The 16,461-nt window shown below is 47.1% G+C and overlaps 3 protein-coding genes across 3 annotated transcripts in view; 2 read left to right on the top strand and 1 right to left on the bottom strand.

The window, feature by feature from the left end:
• Positions 1–2,333, top strand: part of gdf10a (growth differentiation factor 10a) — a gene marked incomplete at both ends in the record, with an annotated part of 3,162 nt that extends 829 nt beyond the window's left edge. The window contains 3 exons of the mRNA XM_084458758.1: positions 670–1,462; positions 1,529–1,823; positions 2,139–2,333. Coding sequence (XP_084314884.1) covers positions 670–1,462; positions 1,529–1,823; positions 2,139–2,333 — 1,283 coding nt within the window. The remainder of the gene's footprint in view (positions 1–669; positions 1,463–1,528; positions 1,824–2,138) is intronic.
• A 7,122-nt stretch (positions 2,334–9,455) lies between these two features.
• Positions 9,456–11,475, bottom strand: znf488 (zinc finger protein 488; the record flags this gene model as incomplete). Its single annotated transcript, XM_084458757.1, has 3 exons — positions 9,456–10,567; positions 10,773–11,004; positions 11,263–11,475. The coding sequence occupies 3 exons, from the start codon at positions 11,473–11,475 to the stop codon at positions 9,456–9,458; spliced, it is 1,557 nt and encodes a 518-aa protein (XP_084314883.1).
• Positions 11,476–13,653: 2,178 nt separating this feature from the next.
• antxr1d (ANTXR cell adhesion molecule 1d) overlaps positions 13,654–16,461 on the top strand; it is a gene marked incomplete at both ends in the record, with an annotated part of 33,032 nt that continues 30,224 nt past the window's right edge. The window contains one exon of the mRNA XM_084458544.1: positions 13,654–13,805. Coding sequence (XP_084314670.1) covers positions 13,654–13,805 — 152 coding nt within the window. The remainder of the gene's footprint in view (positions 13,806–16,461) is intronic.

Here is a 16,461-nt window from a genome sequence, read left to right as displayed (position 1 = left end):
GTTTCATTGTCCGATGCTGTTTTTATAAATACAACCGGGCTACACTCCGCATAGAGTTCTCTGATGGCATATCATAACACGTGGGTATTTTTACTCCAGAAGCTTTGTGTAATCTTAGGAGAGATGTAAGAGAGTTCTCACAACAGTGCGAGATCTGTTAAAACATTTGATTATGGTGTCTGGGTGCCGGGGCAGACAGTGCTGGCTGTATTAGGCTTTGGGGAAGCTTTGGGGGAAACTGGAGTAAGCGTTTCCATATGCCGCTGGCTGAATCCAAGGTAATGTATATCTCTTGAGTCATTCCATACTTCCGCTGAACCCTCATACAATGAACAATAACTCTGCTGTTGAAGTTCATGTTCATCATGAATATGTAGTTCACTACTCTCTCTCTCCGCTCTGCTTCTCCCCTCCTGTCCCCCTCCTCTCCCCTCTTCTCCACCACACTCCAGTCCTCTCTTCTCCTCTTTCCTCTCCTCCTCTCTTCTCATCCCCTCCTCCCTTGTCTCCTCTCCCCTGCCAGTCTAAGGGGAATCTCCCTTTCCAGTTTCACGCTGTTTTCATCCGTGCAGCTGCGGGAACTCCACCAGCCGAACACGTGAAGTTGATCGATCAGATTGATTTATTGATACATTGAGTGATTGGCGAATTGATCGTTTCTCCCTGCAGAGTCGTCTGACCGGAGGGCGCTGTACCGTCTGAACCTGACTTCCCTCCAGGATTCGGAGGTCGTCCAGTCCGCCTCCTTCCACTTCCTGTTTGAGCGGCGCCCGCGTCAGAGGACCTGGTTCTGCAAACGCTTCAAAACCCCGTTGTGCCGCTCCCTACCCCTCCACCCTCTCCCCTCCGTCCGCCTCCTCTTCCGCTCCGTCCCCACGGGCCCAGGGGTCGTCACGGGGTCGCAGGGGCTGCCGCTAGGCAACGTGACCCTCCACCCCCACCGGAGAGGTGTGTGGCAGATGAAGGACGTGACCCCGGTCGTTAAGGAGGCCAGGGGGCGGGGCCAGCTCCTGCTGTCTCTGGAGCTGGACTACGGGCTGCAGTACCAGAGGCAGCCAGAGGAGGCGCCGCTCGACGCCAACCTCCCTTACCTGTTGGTGTACGCAGACGACCAGGCCCTGGCGGAGCCCAACAGCGTGGCCGCAACCTTGCAGAGGTACGACCCCTTCCCTGAGGGAGGGGAGGCCCCCCTGCTCCCCTCGTACCCCTCCCTCCCCCCCCCCGACTCCCGCCCAGAGCTGAAGAGTCGCGTGAGGAGACAGGGGGCTCGGGCCTCCAGCCCTATCCAGGACAACGAGCTGCCCGAGGTGGACTACGCGCCCGAGGGGTACGGCAAGGAGGAGCTGTGGCGGAGCACCTACCTGGCCCTCAAACCCCAGGCCAAGGAGGAGAAGAAGAGGAGGGATCAGGAGGCGGGGGTGGCAGAGACGGGACAGGGAGCGGAGCACGAGAGGAGGAGAGGGTCTCGGCTCCTCGGGGAGGAGGGGGAGGAGGAGGGTAAACCGCCGGCCACCCCCCTCGACGGGAGGACCGCCAAGAAGGGCGTGGACGGACGGAGAGAGGAGCGGAGGGGGGACGGAGGGAAGCGCAGAGGGGGGGGCGGCGGGACGCCGGCCGGCGGCCAGTCGCCGGTGTTGAGTTTCGACGAGCGGACCATGCGCAAGGCGAGGAGGCGGCAGCGGGGCGAGGCCCAGCCGAGGGGCTGTGCCAGGCGGAGCCTCAGGGTGGACTTCGCCGACATCGGCTGGAGCGAGTGGGTGCTGGCGCCCGAGGCCTTCGACGCCTACTATTGCGCCGGCGCCTGCGGCTTCCCATTGCCCAAGGTAGGAGCGCACAGTCTGACGCCGGCTTCGTTCAGCTGCACACCACGCAGACTACAGTGTATGGGCAACAGTGTGGAAGGAAATCATGTCCTTTTAAAACATGCTTAACTGTGCTTAAAAGTGAATAGCCTACTGTGCAAGTTAATTTCGCTGAGTAATATAGAATAATAGAGAGCTGAAATATAGACGTCCGAACACTGTTAATAACCACTCTGTGTTCCTCTCTCCTTCCTCCCATTCTCTCTCTCCCCTGCGTTGATGACCTCCTTCTCCCCCCCGCGTCTGACTCTCCACACCCCCCCCCCCCCCCTCCAGGCGATGCGTCCCTCCAACCACGCCACCATCCAGAGTATCGTGCGGGCCGTGGGCATCGTGCCCGGGGTGCCGGAGCCCTGCTGCGTCCCGGAGAAGATGGGCTCCCTGGCCGTGCTCTACCGGGAGGTGCAGGCCGAAGGTCTGGTGCTCAAGCTCTACCCCGGCATGTCTGTGGAGAGCTGCTCCTGCAGATAGGAGGAGGGGCCGGAGAGAGGGAGGACAGAGGGGGAGATGGAGGGAAGATCGGAAGGAAAGCACAGGACGGAGAGAGAGAGAGAGAGAGAGAGACAGGACAGAAGGGTTGACAGAAAGAAGGACAAATCGAGTGGACTCATCGGAGGAGAAAAAGGACTTTGAAAGATGGGAAGAGTTGATGCTGAGTTCATCCGTTCGCTCGTCTCTTCTCCCGTTCATTTGTGTGTGCGAGTGTGTGTGTGAGTGTATGTGTGTGTGTGTGTTTGGAGTCGGCCAAGGTGTCAAAACTGAGAGTTAAAGAGGCACATCATCTGGCATCTGTCTGTTGGTCCTGCACCAGTCAGCATCATCGCACAAGGGACTGGAGATGTGGAGAGGAGGACGTCCCTTCATCTCCTCCATACAAACAGAACTCTCTCTACGTCATGTTAAGAAACCAAGGCGGCTCTCGTCTCACTAGTGCTTTGTTTGGACTTTGTGTTTGAGGTATACTGGTAATGACATTGCAGAGGTTCCAGTGAGGGACTGAGAGATAGATTCCCAGAGGATTTCATTCTGTGACCACCTCCAGTGAGGCATCCCTGAGGAGCCTCAGTCTATCTGCAAAATGCACTCAAACAGAAGGAGCTTGTGTTGTTTTTTGCATTCATGCTCTCTGAATGGACAAAGCTTCTGTAACATGTCAGCAGCATGTACTCAAGAGGGAATGGGAGACTTTGTCAGTGTCTCCTGTGTAGCTTCTATCCAGCATGGGTTATAGGTAATATTATACACAATATTTCAGTGTTACAGGGCTTTTACAGATAGAATGCACTTACAGTTAAGCTGAGGCCTACTACATCACCTTGTATATATCATAGAGATTTGTTTTTTTGTGACAAACGTTATTTTGTTCTTCAACTGAGAAAACTGTTTGATGGATTGTTAAAGTGGGCATCTGGAATCAATTTATTACCCTCTCCCCCCACTTCTGCTATGAAGAAACCAGAAATATTTTTCTATATTTTAAATGAAAGTTGTCATGTTTACCATATCGTATTATTATATATATTTTAGAGAGCTGATGTTTTGTACGTGTCTTGTTTAAATTATGAAAAAGTAGTCATTTATAAGACCTAGAATAAAATGTAATTTAATCCAACTCTGTCACTGGACGTCTGAAAGGTTTTCCTTATTGTTACTGCTGTATGGGCCTACTGTACAGACACAGATTAGGCCTAACAAACTCTAAACTGAATCTCCACTTGCATGTGGTTTTTCTAGGACCAGGCAGGCGCAGGCTTAACCTGCGTCCAGGTAAGTGAGATACACTACTGCTATCAGTTTCCCACATTATATTCACGCCTCCATACAAAGGGAGAGGTTGACCAATCCTTCATTGTAAAGACAGGAAGCTTCTACTTAAGAGGTGCATTTCCTCCGAGGCCCCCTTTGAACCCTCCTCGCAACTCCCTGCCTGAATCTGCTGGGCTGTGTATGATGTGACTGGTCTGAATCTGCTGGGCTGTGTTAGGGTTAGACTTGATGTGATTGATCTGAATCTGCTGGGCTGTGTTAGGGTTAGACTTGATGTGATTGATCTGAATCTGCTGGGCTGTGTTAGGGTTAGACTTGATCTGACTGATCTGAATCTGCTGGGCTGTGTTAGGGTTAGACTTGATGTGATTGATCTGAATCTGCTGGGCTGTGTTAGGGTTAGACTTGATGTGACTGGTCTGAATCTGCTGGGCTGTGTTAGGGTTAGACTTGATGTGACTGGTCTGAATCTGCTGGGCTGTGTTAAGGTTAGACTTGATGTGACTGGTCTGAATCTGCTGGGCTGTGTTAAGTTTAGACTTGATGTGACTGATCTGAATCTGCTGGGCTGTGTTAGGGTTAGACTTGATGTGACTGGTCTGAATCTGCTGGGCTGTGTTAGACAGGTTAGACTTGATAGACTGATGCTGCCACCGACGCAGTTCACTCGGCGATGCAGGAAGCGATCCTACACCAATTAAGATGTCATCCCACTTGAAACTTGAAGATAGCACGCTGCTTCCTCTCTAGCCAGCTACCCTTCTGCGCCTCCTTCCAGGGCAGAATGTTTCCGAGTGCAGGATGTGCTCCTCAATGGCCCTTTTTTTTAACATATGATGATGTCATGCACTTGAAGTCAGACCCTTGGCAATCTGGTGTCTCCTAGCATTGGGGGGAAAGGTTATATGGAAGGAAGGCCCCACTGACCACACAGCGTTTACCCTTGCTGAGTGTCGTCCTGACAGAGATCTGTCTGCAAAGACCAACCTGTGTGTGTGTGTGTGTGTGTGTGTGTGTGTGTGTGTGTGTGTGTGTGTGTGTGTGTGTGTGTGTGTGTCTGTGCTTGCTTCAGCCTATAAGTGCCATGTGTGCCTGACCTAACTCCAAGGTTCCTGATCAAATCTCATTTTAGCTATTCTCCCTCAACTGCTACATCAACAGAGGACATGATGGACCCTGGAGAGGCTCAACATTGGGGAGACATATAGCCTACTGTAGGTTACCTAGGACAGTGTTGATGGACTGATCCTCAATGAGATCATCAATCAATCAATCAAAGCTTTATTTGTATAGCGAGTTTCATACCCAGAGGCAACACAATGCGCTTTACAGAGAACAAGTGAGGTGGGCATACGACCCACTCTCTACATATTCCAGAGGGAAGCAAAAAAACAGTAATCACCCGGGGGGCAGATAAGTGAGCTGTAAAAATTCTTCATTCTTCTTCATACTGAGATTATTCTGTGGGATAGGGTAATTTGGCCCGTAGCAATCATGTTTTACATAATGGGGTATATAATAACAGTAGCCTAATTGCCGTTCTACTGCCAAATTGAGTTTCCTAATTCTGTTGACAAGTCACAGGTTTGTTTTTACGAATTTCCTGACCCGAAGCGAAATGTTTCCCCGGGTCGGTAGGCCTATAGGCTAGGCCTGAACATAAACTGGAACCACAATCAGAACCACGGGGAAATACCCTGCCGTCATTTCAGGCAGTCAATTGAAAGGTCACCGGCTCTGCTCTCCCGGGACCAGTACGGGAAACCAAGCCAGCCAGGGAAACCGCGCTCGCCATATGCAAATTTTTACCAAGCCGTTCAGAACCTCGACTCAAAGAAAAACGACACAATTCTAGCCCTTGTAAATATATCCCAGTTAGCGGGAACCAAAGGCAATATTTGGGTTTCCAAATGAAGACTGATCAATTAATGGCGGATACGAAGGCTGCCATTATGAGACAACACTGGATTGTCTGTGTTGGTCTGGAACCGCTTTCCTCAGGTGATTAGAGCCGTTAGGAACCCTAGTCCGTTCATTAGGAGCAGGATAACATTGTGTCGGTTTATATATAGCCTAATCACATTTGTTCGAATGTCTCCAACAGACAAATTATTGTTTGACTGGATGAATCGTCACAGTCGGTTAGGCTATATGTGCGTTTCGTGGTAAATTCTGTTGGATTGTGTTACAGAATGATTGAACCTTGAACCTGCCGGCTACCGCCTCCTGTCCGCCCCATTTACCTGCGACAGAGAGGCCTATGTCCATATGGAGGGCTCAGCATTTAGCCTCGGTCATGTAGGCTATTTAAGAGGTGTTTCTCTGAAGTCATTATTATAATCATCCATTTGAAAACAAAAAAGGGATTGTGGAAGGCTCTCTGCAGGACAGTATTGTAACCGATTCTAATAGGCTATTGAAGTATAACAGCCTAATATCCTAATCCAGATCAATGTTAGGGAATCCAGGGGCGACCCCTCTGCGGTGTGATTCTCCTTTCCTGTGGAGACACCTCTCTCTAGTGGTGGATTCGACAACTTCATTTGAAGAAGTGAACTGGAAATGGGATGTCTGGATCACATCCTTATAATTCCTCCATTTCAACCTAAAACATTGACAAATAGTAAGGACTGCAAGGGGAACAGGGTTTTCAAGTTAGTCTTTTCAAAGTAGCTTGGCCTATACCAGTCTGGAGGAGGTGGTGGAGAGAAGGATGAGGGACAACATTAAGTCCATCCTGGACAAACCTGATCTATTCTGTTTCTGCTGTAATGCCCAAATATGCCCCAGGGATTATTACTGTTTTTTTTTTATTGCTTTAGCACGATTTTGAAAACAGGGCCTGGATTTTCAAAACACTACAACACAATTAGCACAACCACACACACAATTAGCAGAACACATCAGATCCTTTGCAAAATGAAACACTCGTAAACTATACACTAATTTATAAAAAAAACAAAATAACATTTATTTTATTTTTTACCATATTTCATATGACTGTGCACACATTTCATATTAATTCTGTTTGAACCAGTTACACACAGTTGTGCTTAACCTAAACACTTTTAGCAATTATATAGGCTACTTCTCAGTGATCAGAGTACTGTAAGTGAAGTATACAGAAAAAGTGCAAATATACAATAAATTAACAAACACTACAAAAGACCAATGATGCAGACTGATGAAAATATAATGGTTTTCTCAAATCAGTCAACATGAAGAATCACAACAAAACATGTCCCAGTTTTCCTGCTAGGCTACTACAGTAGTGTGCATAACACTAAGCTCAGCATATATTAAACAAACATAAATACTGTATCTAGTACAGGTTACAATTACAGTAAAAATAAATATATAAATACAATTGATAAATAAATAAGTAAATACATAAATAAATAAATTTAAAGCTGGATCTGGCCAGAGAATTTCATCAACATCACAGTCACAGGCGATATCCTCATTGGCAAGACAACGTGAGAAGAACCGTCTTGAATGTTGAATCCATCCCAGCTACGGCGTTGATTCGGTCACAGGCCTCCTCCATGGCCTGAATGAGGGGTACCTGAGCCTGGGGCCGGAGATCGTAAACCCTCCACCGCCATGCTGAGAAAAACTCTTTGATTGTGTTAAGAAACAGAGAGTATGGTGGAAGTAGTACTGTAAACTGTGGATGGTGTTGAAACCAGTTCTGGACCAGAGCAGAATGGTGGAAGGACACATTGTCCCAGATCATAATGTAGGCCTATTGCATCTGGTGCATTTGGTTTACTGCTGTGACGATGTTGTGCAATCGGTCCAAAAATGTGAGAATGTGAGGTGTGTTGTAAGGGCCCATATTGGCATGACGGAGGAGGACCACATTCTGTGTAACGGCAGCACAAAGGGTGATGTTCTCCCCACGTTGCCCAGGGACATTGATTAGGCCTATAGTCCTGGGGCCAATGATATTTCTGCCTCTCCTACTGTAGCTTTCGAGAGGTTAAAACCTGCCTCATCTATGTACTGTATATGAATTCATGCGTGATTTCCTCAGCATCCATCTGTAAAACTGAAATACAGTGAAAGACAAGATTGTGTAGTTCAGCATACAGATCTATACAGTAAATTTACATGTAAAAAGTGCTAAAGTGAACATACCTCCACATACTCATGCTGCAGCTGTTTGACCCTCTCTGAATTCTGCTCAAAAGGCACTCGATAAAGTTGTTTCATTTGAGCCTGATGTGTTCAGGATGCGTGTCAGTATTGACATACATGTAGAGAAATGACATGGTCACTGATAATGTTGGCTTGAATTTCTCTGAGCCTGATAGCATTATTGGCCAAAACCATGCTTATGATCTCTCTCTCCTGTTGCGTGGATATGGGCCCCCTTCCTCCTTGTCGTTCTTGACACTCAATCCTGTCTAGAGATACATGTAACCTACTGTAAAATGTCACAGGAAGGGGTACTGTAAGTGACAGGAAGGGGTCACTTACAATACCCCTTCCTTCAGTACCCCTTCCTGTCAAAAGTGCTGATATGGCGCATAAATAAGCAGATGATTACTGTAACTGTAGACAGATTCTTTTTTCTTTACCAGTTTTATGTATATCTGTATACACAGTATATCACTGTATATCTGCTAAGATTTGACTGAACTCGTCCAGCCTCCCTCAGCGTCAATCTGTGGTTCACGACATGGTCAACTAGTGTTGTGAAAATTTAATTTGATAAATGTGGTCCTCTTCTTCTTTGAATACATTCTCCTCCTGCTTCAGGTCTTCCTCTACCTCTGGCACGACCTCCACCCTTTCTCCTCCTCCATGGATCCCCCCTTTCACCCTCACTCTTCTTCTGAACTCACCTGCTGCATTTTTATGGTGCATAAACCTGATTGGTGTGTCTACAATTAAGCAGTAATGTGTTTAACCAATTGGCTCATAGGTGGTCATTTGAGTCAGTCAGTAGTCAGTGCTTTGGAACTGCAATGAAGTGAAATCATGATATAGCCTACTTCTGTCTAATGTATAGGCCTACAGTACAAGTGTGTTTAGTGTTTTGTAAATCACTGTGTATTGTTTTGCAAAAGTGTGAGGCTGACATTGTGCTTATTGTGGTGCAAATCTAGGTCGATGGTTTGCTCCTTGAGTGCAAGGTTTCTATAATTGTGTAATACTTTTGATTGTTGTGTTTATGCAATCGAAAAAAAACTGTAAAGTTCACATTATCTATTTTGAAAGTGCATTCAGCAACTGATGACCAGAAACGTAAGCAAAGAAAACCTCAGGACAAATTCAGTTTGTTTTAGATTTTTTCAGATTTCAGAAAGAAACTTGATAGTGAAAATCTGTACAAATCAATAGCATATTCTTCATAACCACTGAGCTAGCCAGACAATGAGGACACTGATGGGTGAAGAATACCAGCAGGCTATATTTGTAACAATCATGAATCTACCCAGAGCTGAAATTCAGCCACCTCAAGCCCCCCTCCGTTCCCACCCTGAGTTTCATAAGGCACAGTCCAGTCATAAGTTATTTTCCAACAAAAGGACTAAACGACTCACAACAAAGTTACCGGCGTTCACTGTAGCACAGTCAAATTACATGTGTCTCTATCGCCATCTAGTGGAAACGCGGTGCACATGCGTCCAATGCGCACTTATGACGGTCTATTTTCAGTTGAACATACACCTACATTCAGTTTATCAGATCACATTTTCTTGAAGAATTTCACATCTAGGATGACGTTGCTCAGTTAATGTAAGCATAAAACGGACAGAGAATGATTCAGCTTATACGCGTAGGCCCCACTTTATTCTGTCCAAGGGGTCCATGGTTTTAATTATGAGAAGTCATGTGCCTGGAGAGGTGGTGCCGTTCTCGGAATAACTCGTTGCAGATGGGACAGGTGAGCTTCTCCTCTCGCCTCCTCCTCACCTGAGATTCCGGCGCCAGCTCCTTCTTGTGGTGCGAGCGCATGTGGAACACCAGGTCGGAGGTCATTCGGAAGGACAGGTTACACTTGGCGCACCAGTTTTGAACCGACACCCCAAACGAGGTGAAAGACGGAGGAAGGATCGTGAGAGACGAGGTGGTTTGCAGCTGAGCTGCCATGCTCCTCGACCAGTGCGTCTCTGGCGTGTACGGGAACGCGTTACCGGTAACGGACGTGGGCATGGTCTGTGGACCAGGTAATTCACCATTCAACACATTAGACGACAATAGATTGCTGTATCCCAAAACCGTTTTCGAGGTAAACGTATGCGCCATGTCCGCTAGACGGTTGGAGGACGCCGTCAGTGCGGTGGCTGGGTGTGGAGTGGGGGCATTTGGTGAGGGCCGTTTGCTTGGTTTGCAGAAAGCGCTCTTCTGCTGCCCCTGCCCACCGGGTAGAACGAATGAAAATGCACTGTTGTTGTTGTTTGAGTGCAGACCAGCACCCTGATCCAGCCCTGCCTGTGTATCATCCTCTGCTGTCCTCTCCTTGTCTTGCGTAAAATACCTCTTAGCCGCCCCAACTTCCAAAGCACCAAAAGCATTACATTCCAAATGGTCCATTTTCAGGTGATACTTGTCGGTCCTCATCTTCAGATAAGAGGCAGACTCCGGTGCTGTGAGGTGGTATTCCCGGTTTATCTGCGTGATGTTACTGTTGTTGGAGATGTTAGTCTTTTCCAACAACACTGACTTCCTCCCGCGGGGACACACCATGTCCTCCTGTTTCCTTTTCCGGGGGGAAAACTCCGCGCCCTCGTCTTTTTTGTGTTCCAGATCTCTGGCGATGTTGTGGAAGTCCATGACCCGGTGTTGTCTCTTGATCTCCATGTGTTTGCGCTCATAGGTCTCTCTGCTCAGCGCATCATTCCGCACCTGTGTGCACAGGAACCGACTGTGCGCCAAGAATGGGTACTCGTGCTTGAAGACCTGGCTACATTTTACGCATTTGAATTCTGTAATAAATAGAGACAATTAATGTACCTACTGTACAAACCGCATACAACTCAATTCCTTACTATCAAATATGAAAATGCTATCATTCAGACATATAAACCCTTAATACTCATCCTTGTGCCCCTTTGGTTTAATACACGTATGCAGCGTAGTTATCTTCAGCATTATGATTAGCATGACCACATATCCTTAACCATCTCTCACCTCCAGCAAGTCCTTTCGTAGCCAGGTCAGTGAAGCCCAGTAGGTGACACAGCTCGTGGTCGTACCACACCAGTAGTTCCTCCTCGGGTCGGATGTCCCGGGTGGCCCGCACGTGCAGCTGCCCCGCCTGCAGGTACGCCTCCGTGTTCTGCTCACTGCGGCTGCGCGCGGCTTGGACCAGCCGCAGCCAGGAGAGCACGAGCGCAGAGCTCTGCATCGCCTCGGGGTCTACCTGTTGAGAGAGGGAAAAAACAGACATTTTACTAATTCGGACCTGCAAACCAATAAATCAATATATACATTTCAGACAATTTGTGAGATAATTTTTTTTTGTGTGGTATGTTATTGTAGCCTATATTCGTGATTCGATATGCAGGTCTATAGGCTAAATGTCCTTGTGCGTAAACGCGGCAGACATTTGCAGACCATTTTCTAGGTGATACAACGTTTAGGCTAATTGAATGAAAGTTTGATTAAGCATCTATCTTACCCTGAATATGTACGATTTGTTTCTCTTATCGCAGGATTTCAGTGCAATAAAGGCAACGGTGTCGTAGAAGGAGTTTTGAAGAACGCACGGGCCGAAAGATGTGCCGGCTGGGATGTCGTGCGTGACCACCACGCTGGTGTAGAGGTCAGACGCGTGCTGGTGGTATTTACTCTCACTCGTCCACAGTGAACGAGGTAGGAAACTATGCTCCATGGTGCTGTAAGAAAATGAGAGTATTAAATGATGATCACCTGGTTATTCCGATTCTTTTATGGTCTAAAACAAGATCATAAAAAGTTGCAATTTTACTTTTACTTTTTTTTCAAACTCTTAATTAATATATTTTATTCTGTGGAATGATAGAGATCGTTGACAAGAAAGGGCATAATTAATAATGTGTCTTTTCATTAACTTATTTAGGACTACCGCCTCGACCGTTCTTCATATTTATTCATGTCAAAAATAGTTTACTCTTTACATTAGCCTACTAGGCTATTCATATTTTATGTCATAAGGCAATTAAATTCACACAGCCTAGCCTGTATGCAACTGTATAGCAGATTTAAGAATGGGTCTGACTTCTAATGTCCTTTGTCTCAGTTTTTCGGTTTCTCCTATTGTCTCCCCATCTGCCGAGGAAACTGCCTCCGCTTTTAGGTCCAGTAGCCTATATTCTATGACACATTGACTAATGCACGGTATTCTTAAATGTAGCCTAATGTCCTGAACAACCATTCACAACTGAATGATTTGTGTGTTAGAGCTGCAACATGGCTTAGGCTATTATAATGTTCATTTTTAACGCATTTAAGACCATTAAAACATAAGCTATTAATATTAATTACACCGGGTAGGCTATGCGGTGGGTTTCGGCAGTTGATCTTGAAAATAATATTTCCATTTTATAATAGCCTAACGCTAACTACCTGTCTCATATGGATATCCATCCTTGATCGAAATAAAGGACCGTTATAACGTGTTGCATGCGCACTCACCGAGGTAGGCCTATCGATAGCTCCGTGACCGGGTGTTGAGAGGAGACTGGTCTCCAGCAGGTGCAGTCTACCCCGGCAACGATTTGCCTTTCCGTTCTCTGTTGTGACCGTCAGACCACCAGAGAGCGAGTTATCACGGCTGAGTCTGTCTCGTTACTGCGTCCCTCTTTTCTCTCACACACATTTATTATCCCTCTCGGGAGGCGCACTGATGCGCACTGACACACACACACGCACACACACACACACACACACGCACACGCACACACACGCAAGCGTTCCAATATAATAGCATTTCAAAGCTAAATCTTCTCATTTTGACCTTGCATTCCTCAGACAAAAACATGAGCAATAGTTCTAATGTAGCTATGTTTTTCTCTAGAATCCAGCTGTCTTCAATAGAAACAGGGCTCAGTCCCAAGGTAGTAGTCCAAATTAGACCCTCGATGCAGAATAATCCATTAAACGCTCAAAAACAATTACAGTTTAATATAGGCTATGAATAATGTATTTGCCCAGTGGCAAAGCCACACAAGTCTGGATCATGTGTCATTTACGAATTCTCCATATTACAGATTAGAATTTTACGTGTATCCCCCAAAATGCCTCAGAATTTAAGAATGCCTGTATAGCCTAGAAATACATTTCCAGTGTTTCGATTACTTTGCGACCAAACGAAAGATGCGTGGACTGTTATTTGAAATGCTGTTTTGCATGAATTTTGGACCGTCACCCCCTCCCCAATGGAACCCCCCATCTCAGACAACAATAAGATGTCTGAGCGTTTCTGTTGCAGTGGAATGCCAGTGATTAGATTAATTGGTAGGCCTATAGGTCCAGTGCCCCGGGGTGCAGACCACTGCCTGTGACTGGTGTGCTTGGGGTGGAGGAATCAAGGGCATAATTGCATAGTATTTTATTATAAAAAGCAGTCTGCTTCTAAGAATCTTTATACACAAGCTACGAAGATATATGCCTAATGTTGATTATTAAAGTGGCATTTTAGTTTAGGCAATGCCTAAATTGGGCTACTCCCATTAGTGAAAGTTCCATAGGTAATTTTATCCAAATCTCTCAAACACGTTTTTCTTAGAATGAAGGCGTAGACTTGCTGAATTGCTTATTATCCCGGAAAAGGGAGGTATAACCTATTCCCTGTTGCCTGCCCCTCCAGCGTGGAGTCCTCCTTGGCAGTTCTCAACACTCCCGTCTGGAGCCGCGGTATGAGAGCTGGAACCAAGGACGACCGATACTGGAACCACTATTCCCAAGAACGCGGCTACTATTGCACAAGGCTTATTTGTCGACAAATCAGACCATGACTTTCTGAGAAAATTATGTTAGTCTGTTTTCTCGGCCGTTTCTTGGAATAGGCTTGCTAAACTGTCCGAAAAAGATGGCGAGGACTCAGATTCGCGTGTCTCTCGCTTTGGTCTTGCTGGGAATTTTCATTCTCAAACTCCCCTCTGTGAATGGAGAGAGAGAGGGAGAACGGGAGGAGGAGAGGTCTTGTCAAGGTGCCTTCGACCTCTACTTTGTCCTCGACAAGTAAGTGGCCGTTGTTATTTATGACTTCTTACTTTCTCATCACTGCACATTGCCATGCAACCGCTCAGTTGATTTGGAAACGTGCAGCGCCTCCGTCTTGATTCATATCGTGGACTGTCTACTCTACACAGTTTGAAAACTGCAACTAGCATAGCCTACAATAGTCCTCTTTCATATAAAATATTCCACGTATTCGGGGAACGTTCTTAAAGCGACCAAAAGCGACTGTTGCTGCAGCCAAATGTTCAGAGCCTGCAAACTGAAATAGTGTGATGGAAAGTTTGTGCGTATTCGAACACCGACTTTAAATCCGTGTTGATAGAAGCGCAGGGCGTCCCCGCCTCGATCCAAGCCCCTGGGTGAAAGCCTTCAGCGAGGAAAGCAGCCAAGCAGCCTCCCCCACGGGATATGGGCCGTGAGGCTGGGCCGTGAGGCTGGGCCGTGAGGCAGGGCCGTGAGGCTGGGCAGCCAGGATGCTTGGATTGGGTTACATTCTGACGACGCCTTCGGCTGCAGCTGCAGCAGCTGTCAGACAGTAGTACTGCCTTGCTTTCATTCTATCAAGGTAGCTGTCAGATCAATAATCTATATGTTCAATAAAATGATCAGTCATTTTAAAAATTAATTGGCCATATGGGAAACAAAAATACTTTTCATTCAGCTGACACCAAACCAATATTGTCTGGACAATGAGCTTCCCAAGGAAGGAAGGAAGCGTGCACCATTCTGCTGGTTGTATTTTCGTCACTCATACCAGCAGACAGCAAACCACTACCGAGTCTGTCATGGCTCCAGTCACAGCAGCCTATCACAGCAATTACTCTGACGTGGTAATTGGCATTTTTGTCATATTTGTGCTGGAGACATGATATTATGCACGCGGACACATAACTGGTCAGCATGTCCCAGCATGCTGAACACTGAGGCACAGAGAGAGAGAGCATCAGCTGAAATTGCTAGGTGCATACAGTAGCCTGACTGTAAACATGACATGGTAGCAGAAGTGTCTGTGTAAGGTCAGAGGACCCGAGATCGAACCCAGCGTGGGCTAGTGAGGGTGGAAGCGATACTGACGAGCGAAACAGTGAAACCTTTGACATCAGCAGTGTGTTTGAATGTCTTTATTTGGATTCTATATATGTATAGTTCTATATGTTGGCCTGTCTGTGACCTGTATCTTCCCAGAGCCTCTTTGCCAAATGACAGACATGAATAAATACAGCGTCTTCTGGATGTCTGCGCCTCCGTGCCAACACTGCTCTGCATTCACCCTTTAGTCAGAAGGTTTAGCCCTGGCACGGGGTGGCATGGCTGGCACAGGGTGGCATGGCTGGCACGCACCCCACACGACCAGGGTCCTGGCACTCGGCCCGGGGCCGGTCTACATGCCTCTCTCAGAGCCTCTGGTAACGCAACACTCTTTCCCTGGGTCCATGTTCTAGTCTGGGACCTTTCCTTCCTTAAATGCCAGCCAGTGACCTCGGCTAATCCTCAGATACAGTACCACTGTTGAGAGGCGTGGAAACTAAGGCCCTGGAATGGTCATTGTGCCAGGAGCATTTCCATCTTGGTGTCTGGCGGTAACACTAACTCTGTATGGCTGGGACTTCATGGACATGTAGTGGCGATTGAAAATGCATTATAATACTGCAACTGTACAGTTATTACATCAGTGGTAGTCTGGCTCAACGGATGTAGGTTTTTGAGATAAGCCCCTCATTGGCGCCTCTCAATTCCAGCGGCGCCAATCAGATTCAATCCCCCGACACTATTTTGCAAGGACACCGACGGGGAAAAAAAACAAGCTTAGCGCCACCCAAGACGATTGTGATTGGTTAAAAGAAATAGCTTTGCAGCGTTTTTTTTGCCCCTATCTCAGAATGATAATCGGGTGCAGCCAGACCCTTCTCCAGCGCAAAATTAAGTGCGGAGAAAGGTCCGGTCATGCGAGACAAGAGTATTCATTGGTGAATAACAAGTGGGTATATTTATGTCCATGGAAAAATAAGTGGCTATACTCTTTATAGCCTGGGCTACACTACTCATGTACCTGCTGTCCTGACACCTGTCTGCCCGGACCTGCTGCTGTAGGTTGCAATGGGACCGGACCACAGGCCATCATGCCTGGAGGTTCTAGGATCAACCCAGTTCGTGTTCGCTGCAGTGGCTTTCTCAGACACTCGGCTTTAGAACTCTGTGTGATTCCATGGAACACCCGACACCCCCCAGCATTCCCGCACCTCATTATCTGAACAACACCAAACAGCCTATCGCTGAGTCCTCCCTGCATACCTGCAGCCTATCGCTGATCTGCGGTAGAGACGTGTTGTGGGGTCTGTCTGGGTGCAGTTAAGGTGCCGAAACACTTCCCCAACCAACGCCAACCAACACCCAGCATTGTAAAGTTGGCAGCTGTTACTAATATGTTGAATGTTTAAAATTCAGCAGTGAAATCCATCCAACCGACGCCAACAGTCACCAACAAACATGGCGCACCCAATCCAACATTGGTGTTGGTTGGCGGTAGTTGGGGGAGTGTGCAGGCACCTTTAGAGACTACATTAAGATGAGGTAGCTTAGAAGACGACATGATTATGACCTTAACCCTGTCGATGCTGTGTAGTACGTCTACTATTAGTCAGACGGCCAGAGACTG

The sequence above is a fragment of the Borostomias antarcticus genome (assembly GCF_949987555.1).
Source record: "Borostomias antarcticus genome assembly, chromosome: 25".
In the NCBI taxonomy this organism is placed as follows: domain Eukaryota; kingdom Metazoa; phylum Chordata; class Actinopteri; order Stomiiformes; family Stomiidae; genus Borostomias; species Borostomias antarcticus.
Note: the sequence above shows the minus strand (reverse complement) of the source record. Positions and strands in the feature narration are given on the sequence as shown.